This window comes from Varroa jacobsoni, unplaced genomic scaffold, assembly GCF_002532875.2.
Source record: "Varroa jacobsoni isolate VJ856 unplaced genomic scaffold, vjacob_1.0 scaffold_1206, whole genome shotgun sequence".
In the NCBI taxonomy this organism is placed as follows: Eukaryota; Metazoa; Arthropoda; class Arachnida; order Mesostigmata; family Varroidae; genus Varroa; species Varroa jacobsoni.
The window spans coordinates 115,174-139,581 of NW_019214108.1; the positions used below are offsets into that span (position 1 = coordinate 115,174).

Sequence of the window (24,408 nt, forward strand, 5' to 3'; positions counted from 1 at the left end):
TATTTAGATTGAAATCAAATATCGCTTACGTGGATCGTCTTCGATAACCTCAACAAACGTAGGCTGCAACTCTCTAGCCTCGGATGTAGGAACTCGTTACATAACATAAAATACCGTCAAGTTAATTACGAGGTATAAACTATCAGTTCCTAGGCCTCGCTGGAGAACACGTACTCTGTCTCGCTGCTTCAAGAGTAATACTTTGAACAAACATTTTATCGCATCGAACGACTCGCGTTATCATTGACTTGAGCTTATATTCGTACGATCTAGACAATCTAAAGCCGAGAAATCTTCCGAGAGTAAAGATTATGCATTATAAATGCACACTCTGTATGCCGACTCTAGCGTTTGCCTATTAGATAAAGGAGTAACTAAAATAAGTGTATAATTTACCGTAAGATCAGCCGTTGTACTTCGATCAGTTCGCCTTTATCAGGCTCACAAGAATCGGGATCTATCCCGAACCGCTATGGCTGAGACTATCTGCATCGAATGTTATGTGAATGCTAGAACTATAACGCCGGATGCGATAAAAACGCGATTTTTTTTTTATTAAATAGTAAAACTAAATAGCGAGTAGGATGCCACAGAAGTGTACTATAATAGTGCCCAGAATAAAATAAAACCTAAGTATTTGTATGGAGTATTCGATGCTGTCGACGAATATACGACCGGTAAAATGCAGAAATGCGGACCGGATAGTACGGTCACTTGACAACGCCCGGTCTGTGCTTACAGCTGCAGATTTCTTTCACATGTTCCTTAAAATCCCATAGCTCGTATAGCGATCTGCTTGCGGTGACCCAGACATGACCTTTCGTCGTTTGTTCTTTACCTAGCTTTTCGAGAAAAAGAAGAGTAAAAGTAAACAATCTTATACCAACTCAGACTTGAATCGATTGACTCGTTCAGTTTAGAGCAAAGGGAAAAGGGCAATAATGCTTAATGTAGGTTCTGACGACTTGCTGACATTAAGAACAAATACATCTCGTTGAGTAGTCGATTCATTTACCTTGTGGTAACTTTTGGTCTTCAAACTTGTACTGTTGGTATGTATTTTAACTTGATTAAACGACACATAAGCGCTATTTGATTGCTTCTAACTAAACGCCGTATCTAATAACAGTAAATAATTCCATTGCACTTAGGAAAACGACTTAAGTCAGCTCCTTAAGTTCTCGAACGCTTCGAACATAGCGGTGCTGACTGTCTGCAGAAACACATAGGTATAACAAGCTCATTTCGACATAGCGTAGTAAATACAATCTTGTTTTCCAGCGATCTTTTACCCAGAGGCTGGTTGTCAATGACGTTTTTTCAACAATTTACTTTGAATTATATATGCAGATAAATACAAACTTGAGTATTATCGTTTTACGTAAATTTTTGGTCTTCGAAACGTATTCAATAAAACAGAGCATTCCGTTTCAAAGAATAAACAATGCCCGATATTAGTCAAGCATAAGGAAGCAAGGATTTTGTGGAAGTATTACAGCTGCATATAGGAAAAGATGGTTGTCTTAATTTGTTGCGCATGTATAAACCAAAATTCTATTAGATATTATCCAATTATTTCTGTTTTCAGCTTATGCATAGCTTTTATCGGCTCAATTGAAGTTAGAGTAATGAAAACTATTTGGGAAGATGGTCGAAGAAGTTACCATAAATATGCTCGCTCTTTCTTTCCAAACCTTAACGCTTTTAAGTCGTAACATTTTTTTTTTTTTTGACGAATAGTGCAGAACAATTAAAAGGCAATATTTAGTTTCGTTCAGTGCTTATCACAGTTATCTCACCAAGTTGTTCTGCCATTTTGCCAAGCCTTCTAAACGGGCAATAAAAATGTCTATTGCTGCTGATATTTAAACCTTAATTTTGCTCGATTGTTGGAAACCGACAACAGAGACAGAATTCAGTGAATGTTCGTTCATAATTTCATTTCTTGGATTCACGAAGACGCTAGATAGCATATCATCATTTTGTGGGCTATATATTATGGGGGTTCAGAAATGTTATTGCCTACTGTTAGCCCTCGCGATTGTCGTCTTCATGCTACGCGTCAACACTGTAGAAAACAGAATCAATACGCTAATCAGCCCATCGAACTATCGCGGATCGCCTACGCCAGCCAGTGTTTCTGGTTTGTCCTGGCGTTAGGTGCAGACAGGTTTTCATTTTAGCTCGAATCGAATATGGGCGGGCTAATTTCGGACGCGCTTTTTAGCTGTCTCCATCTACGCGCATGGACCGCAGCGCTCGATGACGGCAAGTTGCAGAAAGAACAAAGCTGAATGGTCATATTGAATATATTTGGAGGTGAGTATAGTTGAGAATGATTCTGAAACTGAAAGGCGTATAGGATAGAATGTTATCTCAGCTATCGCATTTTGTAAATAAACTTTTAGACGTTAGAAACGTTTTTAGATGCAACGCAGTCGAATGGCAAACTCACCATGGCATCATCCCTGCTAGAACTCTGTTTGAAGTGGTCCTTCCTCTCTACAAGCTTGCGCGCTTGTAGAGAGCCCAAGCAAGAGCTCACGCGCAGGATTATTGGCAATGAATAGTTTCAGCCTTATGCAAAAATATATTTCCCTGCGTAAGACGTACATGTCGTGCTTATTCTGTGAAGTGAAGTAACGTATATTACACACCGACAACACATTTAATAGGCGTCCTTGGTACATTATATACGAAATGATAGTGACGATACTACGATGCGATAGGCTGCTGATATAGGGAAAAGTTTTTGCGAGTTGTTTGCCAGGTAAAAGTGAGACGTTAGCAATAAACTGATTTGGCCTCTACTACAACTTACCACATCATTTTTGAAGAATGTACGTCACCGATATGCAGATCAGCAATTTCTACGGGATCATTCGTGGGCCTGAGTCGGATGCACAGCAAAGACTGATCACGGTACAGGCGCGACGTTTCATCACGGCGGTACGTCCACTGACGGTCCATTAATGAAGATCATATCTTTAGCTTATCGATCTGACTCAGCCATTTTAAAAACAGTTGACGCTAGAGGCACTGTGCTGGAAATTATGCTCTCAAATCAAATATCTGATGTATAAAAATACACACCACAGTATAGCAGTGTTCATTAAACTAGCTGCACCGAAGATGAGTTTAATGCATCAACTAAACTAAAATTAAAGACAAAATTGCTTCATTTAAGATATGTACCCATAATCTCTAAATGCAGCCACAGAGATATCATCGTAGACCTGTTGATTCCAATTTGATTAGATACATCCCAAGATTACGTCTTGTCCATTTGCATAGCAGATAATACGTACATTTCCAGACCAAAGCATCACTCGAGCGTATAATTTAGCAAAGCAAGACACGGAACAGACAAGCTGTTCGATGACACCTTCCAACGGCAGGTATCGTACAGAAAAACTCACCAACTATTCAAATTTGTCAAGTCGAATAGGATATAAAAATATAAATTAGCAACATTTATATGGCGGTGTTGTAATAAAAGGCAGGTATTAGGTAATAGAAACGAAAAATCTACTGTGTTGGCTAGAGTTTACGAGCTGCCGTGCCCCGGAACAGAATCCACCCGCCTTAAATAGATCAGGATAGCAAAAGAAATAGCTGTCACTTGTCACCGGGTTAGGATAGATATACAACGGCCCGATATCGCAGAATAACGTTTCCAGCCCACACTCGCTCATCCAAAAAGCCATTTGGCACACAAACGGCCCTTCCTATCAGTGCAATTGATTAGCAATAATAAGCTCTGTCCGTCTTTAATGGACGACGAGTCAGCATCGAGTGAGAAACTGGGTTAAAGTTTGGCTAAAGGTCTTTTTGTACCGTGCGCACTCCCTAATTAGGTTCTAGCATATTGTAGTAAGTCACAGTGAACGATTAAATTCAACTTGCGCAATCCAATATAGAATAACGTATATCCGTGAATATTATTTAGGGCCATTGTTTCCGTTCTATAAATAAAGAGTAAAGTACCAAGTTGGACCCTCCCGTAACAGCGATACCTGTCACTCACCTATGCTATTTAAATTCATTGGACGTTTGTATCTTGTTACGTGGACGTTAGCACACCGCTTAAATCTATTATCGGTGCATCATTAGTTCATACAAAATGTCATATATCGCAAAATCTGGAACCGCTTTGCATAATATATTTAGCCTCAAAGACTTCTTCACAGCATGATTGTATCCATGGTCAATAGCTTCTTTGAAGAAGAACTATAGGGAACTTTATTTATTTCGGTCCGACCTTAACGGGGGAAAAGAATCATTGTTGTTAGAATAATTTGTCTTAGGGCATATCATTCTTTTAAAGGTGATCAAAGAAAAATCATCTATGCTGCCTACTCTCTCAAGCGATCACTGTAAATACAGTGGGACATAGAACCGTTGTTCGTTATATGGAACTTTACGCCCTTCGGCCGTTAATCATGGTCTTCTTACAAGGACTCTCATACCCAGATAATATAGCTACTTCGCTTTCTTTCTATACATTACTTTTTCTCTACCATTGCTCTCGTCGTGACAACCAATCTGTTTATCTATCACACTCAGATCACGTCGCTACATCGCAAAATATTATCAAAAAAAAAGACAGCTTTTCATAGCGAGCGTTTTGTGAAAAATGATCTGAAACCGTCGGGGAAACGGCGACAACTGCCTTTGAGCCTCTTTTTCCCGTGTTTCCATCCTAAAATTCCTAATCTTAATAGCCGTTGTTTCTTATCGTGTTCATGTACCTTTTACCAAAGGAGAGCCAACTGAACTATACTAAAAACATGTCTATGATAATTTAAAGAATTTTCGAGCTCCTTTGTACACGCGCGACCTCTTGTCAACCCTTTCGGGCCAGTTGTCAGTTGTTCTACTCCTAATGGAAGCTGACAATGAAGACGCTCAGGATACGTTTTTTTGACAATTGGCTTGATAAATAAACTCTTGAGTGTATTTCGCCGCTACAGCTTAACGATGTTCAATTTACAACTGCAAATAATTTTGGGCGCCCTATTTTTAGTTTTCGAAAGACACAAAATATACAGAGACGGTCTCTTTTACCTGGACCAAGATTTACCAGATTTGTCTTCTGCCGTGCCGAGAGTGAACACGAATTTTGATAATATCCTCCCTAAGGAGAAAATTAACCCTGCAAATCCTATTCAGTTGTCTTCAACTTAGCTTAAAGACAACAGCATGGCTAAGACTTCAGAGCTGAAAGCTGGGTCCGCTATCCATTTTCGAAGGCTTCTTTGACAGTGACTCTGTCACGCACGTCGACAAACTATAAGCTAGGAAAGGAACTCGCTCCATCTAACGTCATGTTCGACTTCCCCTGTAAAGCCTACTTCTAAGCAAGGCCGGAAGCGTTAGCTGTGAACTCAACTTGGACGCCTCGAAAGATTCTGATCGAAGATAGTCAAAGACTCGTATGAGTATCAGTTAATTTCTACGTGGCAGAATCCTAGCGGTTTGACAGTTCACCTTCATCTGCGAGGTTTATTGCTCTTGGTGCTGTTGTCTGGATAGACCTATCCTTGACCATGAAAACTTGCTTTATCAGCAGGTACTAACATGATATTATGTTACTTTTTTTTTGTCAATAATAATCAATGATACCAGGGGAATGGGTGAACGCCAAAAAAAAAATAGCGCTACAAGAGCAGTTAAGTTAGCGACATAAATGGGTTATCCTATTGTTTCTAGCCGAAATCATCTGCACAAATTAGTTTTATTGCTAGTTTCTAGCGATACTCAGTAGATAACATTATTCCATTTACTAACGGATTGTTGGGGACTTGGCAGTCATCCGTGGTTTTTAAATGTAATTTTCTGCGAGATTATGCCGTTTTGGCATTTTCCCACAGAATAAAATAGATATGCACGCCCATGCTTAATGCAGGCCCTTGGTTATTCTTCGTATGAAGGGCTTTATGAAAATCTAGTTTTTGCTAGAAATCTAGATGTTTGTGTAAAACAGAAAATCCTAGTACCAAATGATTAACCATTAAAGTACCGCCTGTGCCCTCGTATAATCGACAAAAAACTTACGGAACTAGCCCATTAAACAGGCACACGAGATGTATCAGCTAACAAATTTATATGACTAGGAAACATATGTATTTTTATTGAATAAAAACCAACGCTCGAGGTCCTCTATGAAGCCACATTTTAATTCCTCGAATATGTCGCCAGAATCTGTTTAGCGCTTATTTTAGCGGCTATAGGGAACCTGTCATTAGAGTGGCGCGGCGCTGCATCCCTTCGGTTATACTGTGCAGTAAACGACAGTTATGTCAATTCAATCGAAAGCTATATGAGCAAAAAATGGCCCCTAGATATCAAAGAGGTTAAATTGTACAATGGGTTCAAAATTATTTGTTGCCGAAATTTTCCTAGAAACTTAAGAATAACCATAGCATGTTAACAGATGTCGGGAAATACTTTCACCGAAATAACAACAATTTAGTACAGCGAAGGTGGTTGTATATAAACAGTAGGACAGCTACATGTCTTTTTATTTCATCAGAGACAGTCTTTTAATTTATCTGACGATGAGGGTCATGAGGAGCTAGTTAACTGTAGAGTAAGTGTATGCCAAGATTAAATGTACCACATTGTCCGTGGGTTTATGTCTTCTGATTGTTACTATATAAGTCAGTGAAGGCATGTAGTAGCGGTTTTATGTCTGCTTCCAATTGATTTGATATTAGCCTTCAACGCAAGGCGCTGACACCGTTCACACGTATTAGGTTCCCGACCCTATTGAATAACTTGGGTGTCTTGGCACGTGATAATGATAACTATGAAGAATAACCTAGCTATGTCACTAGTCGTCGATAAAGTGTAAATATTACAGTCCAGTCGGGTCGACTTTGCCGAGAGAATTCAACCGAGTTTTAAAAAGACGACAGTAAAGCAGGGAAGAGATGAAAAAAGAACCAAAAATTTCATTATAAACTCTACGCTGGATATATAATTATTCCCTGGTGATTTTTTTATTAAAACTGAAATAACATTATAAGGAAGTTCAAAGTGGCACTTGTACTATGTAATGCGGCTGTGTATCATTACCGAGTTGTCTTTCTTTAAACTATTCGCAAAGGAAGGCAAAAGTCGCCACATCTACGGAAACTAAGCGCTCGAAGACTGGATTTGTTTCCCCCATAAAAGGGCTTACGGCACAAAAGTGAACGGCGCTCGTAAAGGCGTAGCATGTACACCAACAAAAACCATTTTGCATCTGGAGACTGATGGTGGTAATGGAAAGGCTGGCTGCTCCGCGCAATTTTTTACCGGGTGTGTCCATCAAGCCACAGTTCCGAGTCAAACTTAGATGCTCGACTCCTCTCTCGCTACCAAAGCGTGGAAAGCCATTAAACCAAGTTTCGCTCACGAACTTACGTGGCTTGTCATGCAAATCGAATCAGAACTGGGTCTATCTGTTCCTATGTTCTTGTTTGAGAAAAACAAATTAGTAAAAGTTAATAAATCATTTCGTGGAATGGGGTAGAAGTTATAGATGCACTCATACATTACGAGGTAAATATTTATACTGTTCTCGTTGAGCGCCTCCCTAGGTCAGCATTATTTCGAAATTAATGTTCCTCATCAATACGTGATTAGTGTTAGTGGGTACACTGCGTTCGACAGGTTGAATCTTATTTACAAGCGAAAATTCAACTCATACAAAACCGTTTCAGATTTACTCTACGTCAATAGCACCAATCACATCAAAGCCTGTTTCCTGTACATTTCTCTGTAGGGCATCTAATTGCGCTAAGCTTCTGGTGGGGACGAAGGACTCGCGTAAGGTACTTTCCTCGTCGGAACTGCCGGAGTCTTAAAAAAATAACTCTCACCTATTCAGACCTGTGCGCAAAAGCCATTTTCAGTGCGGCTTTTTCTCGCAACGAAACGTTTCCACAGTGAAACGTTCGTGTATAAGTCACAAATCGGTCGACTTATATTTCTTCTTTCTGGAATCTGCAAGCTCCGAAGGCGCTAGTTACATAGTAGTCCTACCTGCAGGTGTGGGCCAGGTACACTAGAGGTGCAAGCAGGAATGACACCTACAGTATGAAAATGATGATTAAGACATTATTCGATCGTTAGAGGCCATGTAGAGAACGATGGGACGTTATCTTTGAGAGGAGAGGTTCTATTCATTGCGGTTACAGGGACATTATGTACAGAGACTACGTGGCCACGGGGCCAAGCTCAGTTCTGTGGGTAATTAATCATTTTATGAACGTTTCTCCAGTGCCTCAAACAGCTATCGTTGGTATCCACTTAGAACTGCAGAAGGGTGTTCCGATTTAGACATAGTCAAAAAAACGTTTGTATAAAACTTTATATATAACGATGCGCGCTGTGAACAGTAATATCATAGTTACTAGATGAATGTAAATAAGTCGCAGTTCGTTAGAGCAGGCGTTGTTATTTGCATTAGTATGTACGAATATAATGCTATTTACTGACACACATTGCAGGTGTTTGCCATATTCACGTTGCTTACATAGATCTTATAAACATCAAACACGGAAGTTCGCCATTGTGGTTATCCAAATATAATAACCAGTTAAAACAGAGATGCGTAAAAATGTATGCTTCTTCTGAATATCTTCTCGGTTAAACTGCAGGATCGTTTGCCACTGGCAGCCTGATAAATATCTGTTGCGTGAGACAATGAAGTTGTAAAGTCAATGACTGTCGCCGTGAAAACTTCAAAGCGAAACTTTTTAACTTTACCACATACCACACAGAACTAATGAACTCAGCTCTCCGTATTAGCTCGAACTTGCTTCAAAAGCTGCGCGACCAAAAAGTGGTCGATGCTGAATTATTTGGCTGATCTTTACGCATCTTGAGGAAGTTTAACGTCAACAACTCTTCTGAAATAGCCACTGCGGCCCTCCTGTGATGTCACATTTAATTTACTTGGCTACAATTTTTGAACAATAAGTGTATTATAGGGAAAAATCTTCTCATCCGTTATAAGCATTTACAGTAAGTACTACGCCGTGCGCGTAAGCGAGATTTAATCGAATCATAATTTCAAATCCTAGTACAAATAACGACCAGTATTTTTGTGAGGTGTGCTCCACGTCTTACCTGTACGCCAGCAGAACCTTGTTTGTCTTGGTCTTTGTCCGTGTATAAAGGTATCGTTTATTTATTTCATCACATGTGTCGAGTAGTAAATGGTGCCGGCGAGGCTTAATCCAGCGACCCCTGAGTCAGGCCGTTATAAACTATAATCTATTATCGTATTGTAGAAGGACACAATACAAGTTTGCGTATCTTCTTATATGACTCTCATTGACTGAGTACATAGTGTCAGTACAAACAACTGGAGTAATACATCTAATATGTACACCTCGTATGTGTTACCGTAACAATAATTTATGAGCCCACCCCAACAGTAAGCCCCAAATCCCATCAGCATACGATACAAGCGACATCAGTGCTCGTATCAATCGAGCATATCGTGTTAGAAAAGTATTATGCCATTCTGCGGCATCGATTTATATTCTCTGTTTTTGATATGTGATGTCATCTTGTAATATTGCAGTTAAATATGCGTTGCGGCTAAATATAAAAAAAAAAAAGCTAAACCGCGATATTCTGAAGCATTGTCTCGTAGTTCGCCTAGAAAAGTACTCACAATTTAAAAACATTTATCGTAGCGCGCGTGTCGTTAGCGATCCGTCAACCAGCGACCCCTGCCGGCTTTTTGAGCCAGCGGCTACTGGTTTATAATCAGCCTGATGATACTAGAGTTTCAATTGCCATAAATTAGTTATTCTATCGTAGTAATACTCGTTGGCTATAGAAACTCTGGGGTTATATTCTAGGCGAGAGAAATATTATTGCTCGAAGTGAAATCATAGAGGCTTTTTATTGGGTAGGGTACGCACGGCTGTGCACTTGGGCCACTGTTATGAACCATGATCCATCGGACGAAAGTCTTAATTGGATCCAGTCGGACCTCAGCATATTTCAGAAGGTTCTGTTTTCGTCAGAATGGCAGCGTTTAGCTGTCCATTGTCCAAGTTGAGGTCGATTAAATAATTTAGTTGACACGACACCGGAGTGACCATCGTCCCACAGGACAGTCGCAAGTCCTGCAGTATAGCAACTTCGGCTGATAAAATGCTAATCCAAAAATTGATTGTGTTAGTGAAAGCAATAGTATGCACCAATAAGATACCGATAAACGCTGTTTTATTGAATTATAATTAGACAATTTTTAGCATTTTACGCAATTGCATAAAGTTTCTAACCGGTTATATACGTACATTTACGATGTCAGTGGGTCATAATTGCCATTTAATTGGATCTATGCAAAGGAACACAAAACAGTGTACAGAAACCGAAAAGCCTAACTTTCATCGCCGGTTCGAATAGACATCGCACTTGTCAGAAATCATTAAGTAAGAAATTTCAAGTTTCTAAAAATTCGTTATCTAGATATATGTGGCTGTTTATTTCTTCCATCAGACATGACAGTATCCTTCTAGACAACCGAGATTTATTTATGATAGAGAGCAGCACTAGTCCCTCGGTCACCTTATGGATTGGTTGCCCGTATATAGTTATTTCCTTAAATAACATATTGTTAATTAGATATTCATTCATAACGAAATAGTTATCCTAGAAACGACGTTAAAGGTCAGGAAGCAACCAAAGACAGACCGAATGGCGAGCTATGGGCGCTGTGCTAAGTGGGTTCAGGCATAAGTAAGCAAAAGAACAACATTCGAAAGAAGATCTCGGCCATGTCGTTTTCAGATAATTTAAGAAATTTGACTTGAGTAGATTGTGATGATGTACCTTTATATGATTGTGGTCGCATTCTAGTTATTCAAGCAGCTGCATATATGATACAGCTTCAAAAAAACGTTTCAACAATTTGGCACTCTGACAGAAAAAAAATACATATGTATCAAAATCATATGATTTTCATTCATATGATGTATTAGAAAAGATACAAAATGCTTTTCTATAGGCTCTAGCATAAATAAGAAAGATATTGATCTTCTAGACAATTGCCCTTGGGTAAGGTTCGAGAAAAAACCAATCGTAAAAGATTTTTTTTACTTTAAACACGGATATTTTTGAGACACAAGTGAATTTTTTTTGGAATCGAATATAGCAGTATTTGTAATTAGCTTTAGGCAAGAGTAGGGTATGAATACTAACGTCTTCACATTGCTTATTTATGCAAGTTTAGCTACTGAAGAGAATATGGCACATATATACAAAGTCTTAGTCACTTCAACGAATAAAATACGATGGGAGCTATATGAATATAAACGGACACTTGGTTTAGGTCATACATTATTATATATAGCTTACATAAGCGAGCAGATACTATGATAGACTGGTAGTATACTCTCAGAGGGCTGGTTTGATAAATAGTTAAGTAAGATAGTGGTACTTGCGATGGGGTTTACCAAACACAAATGATTTCCTGTCGCCAATACATCAGTCATGAAACGTAGGAAAAATCCCATCCTCGAATACCTATTTAGTGAAGACCGAATTTTTTTGTGTCACCACCAGCAGCGACGACCTATTTCGAAGACGGAAGTACATCTTTTTTTTACTGTAACGTTAGAACAAATTAATGGCCATATACGGTGCCAGCGTCCACCGTAACATAAAACCATATTAACGTTTTTCGTGCAACAGCACACAAATCTGATATACGGGGCAATTTTTTTCTTCTGGAAGTTACTAGCACTCATACACACCATGCATACCCCACCCGGCTCCTGCGAGGCCCACTCGCTGCGGCCAGAAGCGTCAGTTTCCTACATAAGCTCGAACTTGTTACCCACAAAAACTGCTCGCCTCCAGAGATTTGTACAATGTGTGAAGGAAAATACATAAAAAATATTTTCTTTAAATCGTCAATCGCAATAAAAAGGCGTTTTGGGAACCCAAAAAAACCAGAACTGCTCAAGTGTTCGATCCAAAGACACACCGGGAAACACAGGGAGCTGGGGGGGCCGCGCTGCTGCGATCTCAAGAAAGATCTAGGCCCTTTTCTTTTGGAGATGTCTTCTGCTCTCTTCTGATTCCATTATTTTTGGAATCTACCTCCCGCAGGTGCCGAGTTCCAATCCGATACCCTTCTCCGTGCGCTGAACTTTTTCCAAAATATTCGCCCCACAGTTGGACATGATTTCAAGTTTTATCCATTGGGCTTTTTGTGATCATTTGGGCCTAGCGGCCTTTTTTTGTCGTCGTTGTAGATCTATAATAGGTAAAACGTGAGCTGTCTATATTTTCCTGCGCACGATCTACCAGTATTTTTTAATGAATCCTCTTATTATTGCAGTTGTCCTTGCCTGCTACGGATGGCCATACAGTTATTCCACTAGCGTTGCCTTTCTGAGTTCCACCTGCTTCTATTAAGATTTTATTGTATTTTCTTCCTTAATTTCTAAGTTTCATACAGCCCGTAGACTTATTGTTGCGACATCATTGAACAACATTGCTCTAGTAGATCTACTTGTTAGCTTGCTGAATGTTTTTTCTTTGTTAGGGCTTCCTTTTGTCCTGACTAACTTGTCACCTAAAGCTAGTCTCTTACATGGTTCGTCTTTTGGTCCGGCCATATTTAACAGCAATTGCTCCTGTTGCTCAAATTTTAATAGCTCTATTAATAACTTATCTTACGTGTTTCCCGTCTCTTGGCGTATCGTAAATAACTTTGCCAAATTATTTTCTCACAAAGTTGTACAGCCTCCCAGCTCCGCGTTCTTCCCGCCATTTAAAATCTCCTATTCAAGTTTGACCCTGCGCCCCTTCATCGATATATTAACTACGTCATATGTATCATTTATGCAAGCCTGAAATTCTGTGCTGTCTCTGCTCGTGATTGCTACCGCCAACTAATTAGAAAAGACAACCAGCTTGATCTAAATAAACTACTGCTGTCATACCCAATGTTTCATAGAGAAAAAGTTATGACCGATTTTTGCGGCAACCCATTGACATTTAAGATGTTTCCCCACCATAGGGTATGTATGTATAACTAAGGTTTCCATGATAACTCTGCGGTCCCATTAACTTTCGTTCCGGTCTATTGGTTACGATCATATAAAGGATTGAGTTGAAAGCATTTCTTCTGTAAAAAGCCTCAAGTGCGCCCATACCCACTAGTCCATTTTGTACTATTCACTTCGACTCTGTCTCCAAAATCCATTGCAAAATATGCCTTCACGAATCCGTACTAGTTTTCGGATATAACCTATCTGCTATTATTTTCATGCAACATCTTATTGGCTACAATTTGTTCCATGATCTTGTTCAGTATATTTAACAGACGGTCAATTGACAGTGTTCCCCAATTTATAGAGATAACTGAAATTTTTTACAGTTCTATGCTTTTGGAAAAACACACGCTTTCAGAAATTCATTGGCCAATTTTGCCAAAAGAAAATTAAATCTTGCACAACTACTTTGTTGATTACGAGTGGCAGTATTCTATTGAGCTCCCTGAACTTACTATTTAAACTGATTTTAGACCAATGACAATTTATTGTTAATTTTTTTCAACAATAATTGGTGATTCTTGAAAATGTTTTCTTTCCATTAAGGGAAAGAAACTGACTTATGAATAGTTTAGTAGCAAAATTCCACTTTAGTCAAGAATTTGCGTCCCTATCGTATGCGTCACAATTCTGTATGTTTTATCCATGAGTCATTAGTTAAGAATCCCTACCGGCGGTTACACTTACTAGATATCATTACTGGGTTTAACTTCCTTTTTAAGTATGACCTGACCAAGCTAGGTGCTGCAATAACTTCACCTTTCTCCTAGTCAATGCCCTGCCCAATTGGACGCACTTTATATATTGGCTCTGTGATTTCTATAAGTTTTGCCTCTCTGCTAATTTTTGTATTGGCTTGGGCATGCGCCTGACTTGATCTGGGAATTTTATTAAAAAATGACATGTTCCCGTTATCCACCTCCGGTCCCCCACACAGTCAACCATGCTTGGAGACGCAAACGTCAGATCAATAGCTTAAGATGCACCCCCGTTTGATCGTTTCTGAGCCGTCATTTAGAACAAACGGGTTATCTGTCTCCACCCAATCGTTAACGGTTTTTCCATTTCGACTATTCCAAGTATTTCTGCAGGAAATGGCATGAGCGTTTAAATTTCGATCTCTTCTTCGGATTTCTATAGCCAATAACTTCTGACCAGTTCTTATAGTTTTCGAGATACATAGTGGAAATCCGCAAATCCTTAGTTGTAACCCATCCTATCTCCTGTCTGCCCCACTGTCCGTGTATTATCACACTAAGGTAAACATGTTAATCAGACAACCAAGAACTCTCACCTCGAACAGAACTTTTGTTAAGTCTGGACGTTATACTGATACTGGTTTCAATGGTTGTTGAAAATTGAGTCAGAAAGTTCATCTGCTCTCTTGTTACCTAACCTTCTTCTTGAAATGTGCTGCAGCTTTTTTCTGTAGATGTGCACCTTGGAGTACTGGTCTGGCGTTTGTACATGTTGCCGTGTAAGCAATGCTCATTTTTCGCACAGGCACTGCAGTAGTGCTTCTCATTTGGACATTTATAATATGTGGACCCTTCGTTTTCGTACTCCCTGCAGCTTTCCGCCAAGTGAGCAAGCTTTATATAGATGGAATAATGCTTAGGTACTACCAGTTCCTCTAAATCGCACATTACTCATAATGCTTGCTCTGCTGAGGTAATTCCTTGGCTCTTTGTCAGATTTGTGTCCTTCAAGTACCAGCCTAGAATTTCGCGCCTACCACGAAGTTCGTTCCATCTATGGTCGATATGTCTCTACATTGCTTGCCTTTCTTCCCTTAACAGCTCGTTCGATTTTACGATTGTGAGACAACAACATTCTATTCCTAGTTGATGATCACGAAATTATATTTCATTTCATCGCCGCTAGCACTTTTAAGTAGAATTACCTTAATCGTCGATAGCTAGGGTGTGATTCTTCTTTGGTCCTTGTTTTGATTTTAACATCTACTAGCTTGCCCTGACTAACTGAGTCCTTTATCCTTCTTAAAAACGTATGGCTCAAATCCTGATCTTTCCAGGTTTATTAAAATTTATGATTTCGATCTCAGCGATTAGACTATCGAAAAGTATATTCAAACTAATGTCACCTGTAGCTAAAGTGATTCTTACTCGCCGCCTTCTATATCGATCCTTACCACTCTGATGCACACGTCTTCGTCAAGACGACCATTATTTTTTTAACTTTTATTTATAATTATTATTTAAGCTTTATTGTCTTAAAGAGTGCGGTCTAATGATAATAATAGTAAATATTTGCTTTTTTTTGGCGCTAAGCACCGCGTGAGGCGGCTGATTTTCGGCATGAAGCGAAGCGTATTCACTCCCAATTTTCAACCTGAACCACTTTACTCTCTGTTGCTTTATCGTGACGGGGGCAATCTGTATTGTAATGTTGAAGTTCCACTCTGAATAATACAACTAAGGCGTTTAGAGGCCTACAAGTAACTTTATGCTGCACAAACTACTCTTGAAGCTATGGTTTAACGGATGCGCTGTACGTTTTTTTCTTTTTTAGCTAATTAAATCACTATAAAATGTGTTTTTTTCAAATCTATACTAGAAACGTAGTGGTAAATTACATTTATTAAGATCTCATCATGTGTACGCCATAAAACTTTCATCCAGCGAAATTAGATATTCAGCGAATATCGCTAACGATCCATTCAAGTATTGCGGGACCCTAACCGGCCTCAAACAGGCCTAGATATATAATAATACTCTACGACAAGCCACTCCAAAGTGATTTCGAGGAGGAGCGTATAAAGGGCAATTTAAATGAAGCACACTGAAGGGAGGGCCGCATGGAGGCGCGCATATTACTCGAAGACTGGCCATTTGGACTCCAGAAGTGTTAGCTATTTCGATAGAATTACTTCGAAGAAATAGTTCCGATGAGCGGCTTGGAGCAACGAAATGTCTCGCACTTCGGGTCATTTATCTGGCAGGACCCATCATTAATAATGGTGAGTTGAAAGCCACGGTGCAATAAGATCGAGTGCCGTCTCATAGTTCGGCATTTGAAGCCAATATGTCCAAGAACATCAGGATATAAGGCCGCAGGAAACGAATGCCAGTTGACATCCCACTACTTCGCACAATACCCACTTTTACATAAAGGGTATTGAAAGTTGGATCTACCACCAGCGGTGTACCACGATTTCCAATAGTATTGTTGGTATGGTGATACGTGACCAAATTATACTGAAAGATAATTTACACAACGGCAGGTTATAAAAAATAATTTCTTTCCCTTGTAGACTAGCGTCCCAAAAGCTCTAATGGATATGGTTTCTTTTTCAGATTTTACCAACATTTATCTGGTTACCTCCTTTTAAGTTAAATTTCAGGTGAAATGATAGCGTCAGTGGAACTCGGATAGGCCCAAGGCCGATGATGTCCATTAAAAAATGCTCCCATACTTTCAAATGAGTGTTCAAATCTACCTGACACAATTGAATTAATGTTATTATAGATCCATTAGATTACTACTAGCAGAACTATATGATGTAACAACAAACGAAGTAGTGATAATCAGATTTTCTCTTGACGCAGTTCAATCTTAGGTTAGGGGCGTTTAAAAGAACGAATCGACGGCCGCATAGGTGTTCATACAAGAGCTCTTCTATGTACGGAGCTATATGATTGCCCAAGGGCCAAGAACACTATTTCGCACACAGAAATCTATAGGAAGCTGTAGTTAGTCGTGCCTAGGTCCGTATTCACCTATTGCTAACGAAAAAAGCAACGTATCCTATTCATTGAAAGAAATACAGACTAAATCATTTTTATTTTCTGTCGTCAAATGGATGCTTTTGCTTTGATTGTTCTTAATTGGTAGTATTCATCGCAGGGTTCATTTACTCAGATGAGCCAAACTACGGTAACTGGTTCACACACGTCGCTAACGTTCAGCGTGTTATTCAAAGTTCGCGCATCCATAGAGTGTCTATAGTGAATACATGTGCTACATAAGTATATTTGAAATAATGGCGGGTCATCGTTAGTAGTGTATTTAAACAGCTTTTGGAAGTTATTATACTACACTGCACTGCATATTGTGTTGATCCGCAATGGGCAAATCAATAAAATGTGGACGATCTCTGTTTATGAGACACCAACTGATGTTTCAGCTGTGCTTTGCATTAAGGAATCAATGTTTTATGTCAGATGGTCTGCTATGTCTTAATATCTTGACAGAGAATAACTTTATTCGGAAAGAAAAGAGAATCATTCGTTTTGTAACGATCTAATTAAATATACAAACCTGCTCAGTCAACTGTGACGAGTCGTCAAGTGTCTGATGAAGGAAAAACTTCTTTGCCAGGGAGGCGATCAGAACAAAATGAAGACACGCATGAGAAACTAACAGTTACCAAGGTAGCCGTCAAAGAGTGTTCGGTATTTCTAAGATCTACATACGTAAACGATATTTATAGTCTGCTAATTCGCTGATTGATTCCCTTCAGCAGTGTATTATGACTAGCGATGATAGTGATGAGTACGCTGTGTCTATGAGAGAGATGTATATATATCTAGTGTTGCAGAAAAACTTCTCATACACGCCAGTACCGTGGCAACTGGCGGCAGAAATTATAGTTATATGATAGATATTCCTACAGTGAGTAGAACTAAATAATACCGACAATCATATCTTAACATACATTACCTTGTAAACACTCTAAACGTTTACTAAGAGTTTCAACTATCTCCACGCGGTATACTATGTGAATATTTTTGTGACACGTAATTTTAGTGATGTCTTCATCGTGACATCGCTTGCGTGTCTCCCTGTTCCGTTCTAAACCGAGAGTTGCTAAGTGTGAATTAGTAATGTGATTGGGTACAGTCTGAGCATGCAGATGCTAGGGGTACTTCGAAATCAGACAGTAGATCGTCAGGAAAGTATCAAAGCAAAATTGATAAACAAACACAACTACTTATCGATAGATTTACGAAAAACGATGAATCTGTTTTGTCATCAGATATGCTTAGACATAGGGTCTGAAATTAACACTGGAAATTGTTAATAGCTTTAGTCAGACGTCTGTTGCCTATCGCCTTGCCCCTGAAGGGCATGGTTGCGCAATGAACGCATTTGAGTTTACCGAAGCTTTCACTAACTTCTGCGTTCTACCTGAGCACCGAAGTTTTGATTTTGTGGAGAATGCCGCAGGTTTCAGAATTTTATCTTAACAATAGGAGCTATTTTAACACTTACATACGTGTACGTTGCGTTGTCTGAGTTACATACTTACTCAAGTCAGAGTTAACAATGGTAACAACACTGACTACAGGGATCCTCATTCGGGCCTTTGTTTCAACTGCCTGGGTTGTTTGATAGTGGCTCAAGGATGATGAGGATGGTCTACAATAATTTGTGCATTTCCGTGTGTATTTTACGGGCCAAAATATGGATATCTTACATATGGCGCGGTATAAAAGAAGCGCTATTAAAGATTCGCTATTTAGCATATGGGTAAGAAAGTCGCGCGTGGCAAAGGGCTGACGCTGCTAGTGAGGGTTGAAGTTAGTATCAACTTAGCGTGTTTTCGACTTCAAGCGGTTGCAGAAACGAGACGACCAAAGAAATATATAATGTAACTTACTGTTATCTACTGAAAATGTTCTTTCTAACAATCGTTTATCTGACGGTTTTTTTCTTTCCAGTTAATTATTTTCCGAGTGGAAATTGGGCCATTTAACGTGCCATTCTATCAATGCGTGACGCATGGTTTCTACACCGAGCCGTGGCAAGAACAAGTGTATGTGACCACATCTTTGTTACTTATGTTCGTTCTACCGCTAGCTACATTGGTTATCACCTACGGAACAACTTTTCGCACGATTGCCAGTGAGTAACGTGCCATGGATGGATATGATACGCCGGTAAAAAAGACACCAACGGTTTCCGTTGGGACTATCATTGCGGGACCAGCCTATCGCACGTCGTGCACCAACTGGTCGACATGTAATAACATTTATAAGGTTTTTATACGCTAATAGCGGAGCATCAATCAAGTGGTCAAACAGAAGAGCATTTTCACAAAAATCGATTGTATATTTCAGACCTCCCAGCCCTTCATTGCGGTGAATTTGATAGTAATTTATGTCGGTCGGGCTCTCAACAGCGGACCTCACTTTCGACAGCAGTGGCAAAGCTTGAAAGTATACGACCTATGAGATGCGGCACCACTGCCAACAGCCACCCGATGGAGGTAACTCGGCGCCGTCTGCTAGCTAGAGCGAAGAAAAAGTCTCTGATGATAACGGTCGTCATTGTTGTGGCATTCATTGTCTGCTGGACGCCATACTATGCGATGATGGTCATATTTATCTTTAATCTTGATCCCGGTCAGAAGATCACAGGAGAGCTACAATCAGCCATTTTCTTCTTCGGTTAGTTGACCTTAATAGCGTAGAAAAGGAGCAAGAGCAACGCGTAGGTAATAATAACAAAAAAAAAATACATTGTCTTTATTGTAGTAGGTCGTGTGTATACATTTTTATCTTCGAGAAGACTTCTCTTCGAATGAAAATCGACATTACTTTAAGAGAAAGGGAAAATACAACTGATCGAAATCGTACAAGATCAACGCATGTTTAGAAAACGCATTTGATTGGCTTATTTCGATTTTTCTAAGACGTTCGATCACGTCAGTCACAACACTTTGACTATTGCACTATTAAAATGCGGACATTACTGTCGAGACCGAATGAGCAACTCGGCACACACAATGCCTGCCCATCTGGGTTTCAGCAAATATATTTATTAGGGCTTCTATTATGTGGTGTTGCATCTTCGATGCGTCCGATGTCATACCTAAATTATGTGAAAATGATCATAAGCTTTGTGGATCTTCAGAAAATTAGACTGATCGCAACTTGCTGCGCTATGCTGTAGGTTAACTATTAAGTTAGTGTTAAAATAATCCATTTTATCATTATGAAGACGCAATCGTTTTCGTATGTGCGTTCTTCTGCCCCGGTAACGAACCCCATCTTTTATGTAAACTCCTAAACTAATAGATAACAGCAGTTGTCAACGTAATCAGGACCCTGACAGTCGAAATTTCGGCGAGTGAAAATTTTTTCACATCAAATTCAATTATAATCAATTGTAAGATCTGCTATTATACTTAGTAATAGAGTTTTTAAATACTTACTTCTTAAAGCTCTTATTACTTGTACAAGTATCGTAATAACGAAACTTGCGTAGAGTTGTACACTATACATTTATAAAACGGTGATCTAAGAGGAAAAGTCGAGATATAAGTGAGTTGTATGATATAGTAATGTGCGCTCGATAACATCTTCAATGTCTTGTAATACTCTTGGATACAGAGGCAAATCGAGCTCTGACTCTAGGTCGCACTAATCGAATGAATAGCCTGCTTGCCTGAATGAACATAAAATCATGGTGTTTTATAAGTGTTTATGCCCATGAACAGCTCCCAGACAAAGACTTCCCCTATACGCTACATTGGTTTGGTTCAATATCTGATTGACAGCCGATGTCTATGCGCAGCGCTTAACAGAAAGCGCTGCACACAGACATAGATGACTTTCGGAAATATCTGTAGTTCTTTGGGCAGCCAGCCAGCCAGCCCAGTAGGCTTAGCTAATATAGGATTACATCATAACTCCAATGCCTTCGTGTCCGTTGTCACATGTCCGACGAAGCACCCTTCAAAAGCTGGACAATTTAGACATCTATATTGACACAACGCTTCGATTTATTCGTCCCGGAGCCTAAATTGGACAAACTAGACCTATGAAAAGTGCCAATAAAATTGTGGCGTCTGGCAAAATTTGATTTTTGTTTCTTTTCAAGCATCTTATTGCCCACAAGACTTTACCTTGTGAGGCTGTTTAGGACACAAACTACAAAAGATTGTGAAATCGTAAAGAGTCAATCTTGTACCCCGAAGGTTAATTTTCCAAAGCGTAGTAAGTCAGAATGTTGAGTTGTGCTCCCTAATTCGCATACAAGTTATATATAAAAGAGGTTACAGGTTAGGTACTATAAGTAGTGGGTTTCACAAACGAATATCTTTTACGACTTTGCAATTTGGTATTCTCGCCTCTAAACCAATTTGCCACCTTTTAGTTTGTTAAAACTTACGGCAGTAGAAACTCGACAAGATGCTTGAAAGTAGAAAGTCGCAGTAGGGTCTACCACCTAGAAAAAGAAACTGATACTGCAAACCAAAAACCGTCACAAGCCGGATTCTTAAAAGGTGACCCCCCCCCCCTCCCCCGTCGCCTGACCCAGGTCCCACTAGCCAGAGATGTTTCCAAGCGTATCTTTACAAAAGAGGGAAAGCGATGTTGACTTGGACATCACATGCAACGTTGACATGCGCAACAATGTGACTCGTACACTGCAACTCTGGAACTGGAACACTGCAGACTCTTGGAAAAGAAAAAACCGAAGCTGAAAGAAGACTAGAGGGCCTGTTTAGGACTGCAATATTCGAGTACGTAACGAAGGCTGTGAAGCTTTAAAAGAACGAAAGCAAATGAGACTCAGATGGAGAACCTTTGCGTTGAGTCAAAATAAAGGTTCCCCATGGAGTCGAAGTTATACTAAAACAAGTACCGATCTAAAGCGAAGGGCAGCGAAAAGTGTGAATTTAGTAATATAGTTAGAAATGCCTAGTCTGAGTCCTCCACTAGTGTGGTAAGTACATACATTGGCAATATTTGCAATAAATAGCTGAAAGAAAAGACACTTTCCGGAACTTGACTGGTTACTAGAAGCTCAGTCAGAACATCAAAGCTTACGCCATGAACAGATCTACTTGTGCAAATATACCGTGTACAGATAATTTTGCTAATCCAAAAGCGTAAAGTTTAGATGGAAATCGGTTTTTATGGTTTCCGGTTTTAGGCAGTTCAACGGCGATGATAAATCCGGCAATTTACGGGGCTTTTCACCTCAGAAGGCCACGTACCACAAAACTCCGAAACTCTACCGTAGTTTTATCTGCGGCGGCCTTTCGGAAACCCTCGTCTAATAGCCCTTCAGTTGCAACAACTACACTTGGCCGAAGACGCAATCAAAAAAAGAGTCATCATACACGCGTAAGGCATTATCTCATCAGCAAGAGTCCTTCAAATACATTGCCAGTGTACGCGAGCCAGCAGCATGAGCCGGGGGAGCTGCCCAAAATGGAAGTACGGTCAAAACGCTTTCACCTAACCCATAATATTCTATATTTGATAAACCGAGGCCGTATTTTACAGTTACTAGATGCGAACAACAACGCCGCGAAGTTCAAATTGGCAGTTGGCAAAGGTTCTACCTTAAACGTTCGTAGCAAAAATATTTCAACATAGGACATAATGAACTTATAAACACATTTACGTATCCTATATTCAATTATCAAGCATGTTCTTTGCTTCGTACAAACACTAATTTAAATCGTTTTACTATTATATTAAACACAAAATGTATCATTTTAAACCACTGACGGTCCGATAGTTAAATTAAATGAATTATAAACAAATTGTTTATAAAACATAATCTGATACGAGAAGCCTTCTTCAACTGTTGTCTTATTGAATATATTAAATACGTGTTTAGTACGTCAAATACGTCGCATAAAAATTTTCTATGTCGTTCACAGGTGGAGGTACGACTCGAGGCCAGCTAGGAGCAAAGCTAGACAGCGCTTGGAAACATGCCAGATTGCTTATGTCATATCGTGTACAATATCGTTACTTGTTTGATAATAGGTATGTTCGGAGCAGTTAAGTCAGTAATCTATGTGGTAGTACACGCGGATAATTAGTACTATACAAAAAATATGGTGACTGGAAGAGGCTGTATCGTCTTCAAGCCACCTGGCATCCCAAATTTTCAATAGCAAAAAAGCTGCAGTTTTTCTAGCATGCGCTCGATACGAATTCCAAAGTTTCATAACTATCCAAACCTGCGCTAGGTACTTGATTTGCGCTGAGCGCAGAAATTAAAATTTCAATTTCGTAAAAAAGCAATAAAAGTTAAAATGCATAGTTACTCGTATTGGATGGAAACCTTAAACACTCTAGCGGCTAAATGTTCTTTTCTTTCCGGGGACACTGCCATGTCCCGCAAAGACCAAACATGGATTCAGTTGAAAGCTAAAGTATATCAAGCATGGGATGTCTTAAATTTGACCCACATGACAATTTGGCTAACAGTCCCACAAAAGTGTCCCCTAACCTTATTACTAATATAACAATACCCTTGACTATTTTTATCTCTTTCCTAATGATCGTATAGATCGATAGAAGAGGAAATTTTTTCGCAGTGATTACGTTATTCTTCTATCCAAAAACGACCAAAATTCATATTCTGCAAACTAGATCATTTGATACCCTGAAGAATCCCTGGAGAAAAAAAACTTTTTCCATTGCTTCGAGGGTGTCACTGCGTTTGAGGACGCACCGAATGTTTCGGTAGTATTGGCGTTATTCCTATGATCGCAAAGATAAAGACACAATCTAAGTGGTTTATTTCGACACCATATCTAATTAAGGGTTTTCGCCTGTATATCTAGTAAGTGTATGTAATATTATAACAAATATATAATACATTCAGATAGACAGGACCGCTGAATATTTGAAATAGAAAATGGCGGATACATCAAAAAATGCATGAGGTACAAATATTTGCGTGTTGATTGAGTCAATAAAGAAAACCTGTACGTTCATCTATGATAGGCGTATCGTTGTTTTAGATATAGTAGGTTTGCTAACATGTAAAGTTAATCAGAACTTGAACTGTTCACCGTCGCTTTATATGTTATATTGTGCCTTTCCTTATTTTTGTCCTGTCTATTTCTAATGTATGTCTCGTTATAGAACGACGCTGAAACGATTTATAATACGAAACTAATTTGCATCGTTTGGTTTAGCATTGGCCCTATTACATGCTATAAACGGATTTTTCCCCTTTTATATCGATGGTACGGGCCACACCGCGATCGAATACTCTCGGAAATGTTCTACTGAAGGATGTATTTACTAAGCTTTGTGTGTGCAATGAAATTATTAAAAACACCTCATCAGCAAATGTTTTGACGAATAGCCAGCCTGTTGCGGTCTTGGATGGTTCTCAGCACGAAAAATGACTCAATTTCAAAATATAGATCTTTGCAGCACTGGCGTCTTCGCTTTCTTGAGTCGAAGTACATGCCCATTTAGATTTCTTGCTCGAGGTGCATTTAACAACTTGTGTTTTTCGCTCTTTTTATTTCCTATATTTGTAAATCATCAACTAAACTGTATTGTAGCTCAATAGTGTTAGTAAGGTCGATGGCCTGCTTTTCATG

General features: G+C 39.3%; 1 protein-coding gene across 1 annotated transcript in view; it reads left to right on the forward strand.

The window, feature by feature from the left end:
- LOC111267654 (gonadotropin-releasing hormone receptor) overlaps positions 1-23,794 on the forward strand; it is a 30,081-nt gene extending 6,287 nt beyond the window's left edge. Inside the window, exons 2-5 of the mRNA XM_022846020.2 lie at positions 18,758-18,941; positions 19,157-19,486; positions 21,981-22,267; positions 22,720-23,794. Of these exons, the coding sequence (XP_022701755.1) occupies positions 18,758-18,941; positions 19,157-19,486; positions 21,981-22,267; positions 22,720-22,746 (828 nt within the window). The 3' untranslated portion in view covers positions 22,747-23,794. The remainder of the gene's footprint in view (positions 1-18,757; positions 18,942-19,156; positions 19,487-21,980; positions 22,268-22,719) is intronic.
- The last annotated feature ends 614 nt before the right edge of the window (positions 23,795-24,408 follow it).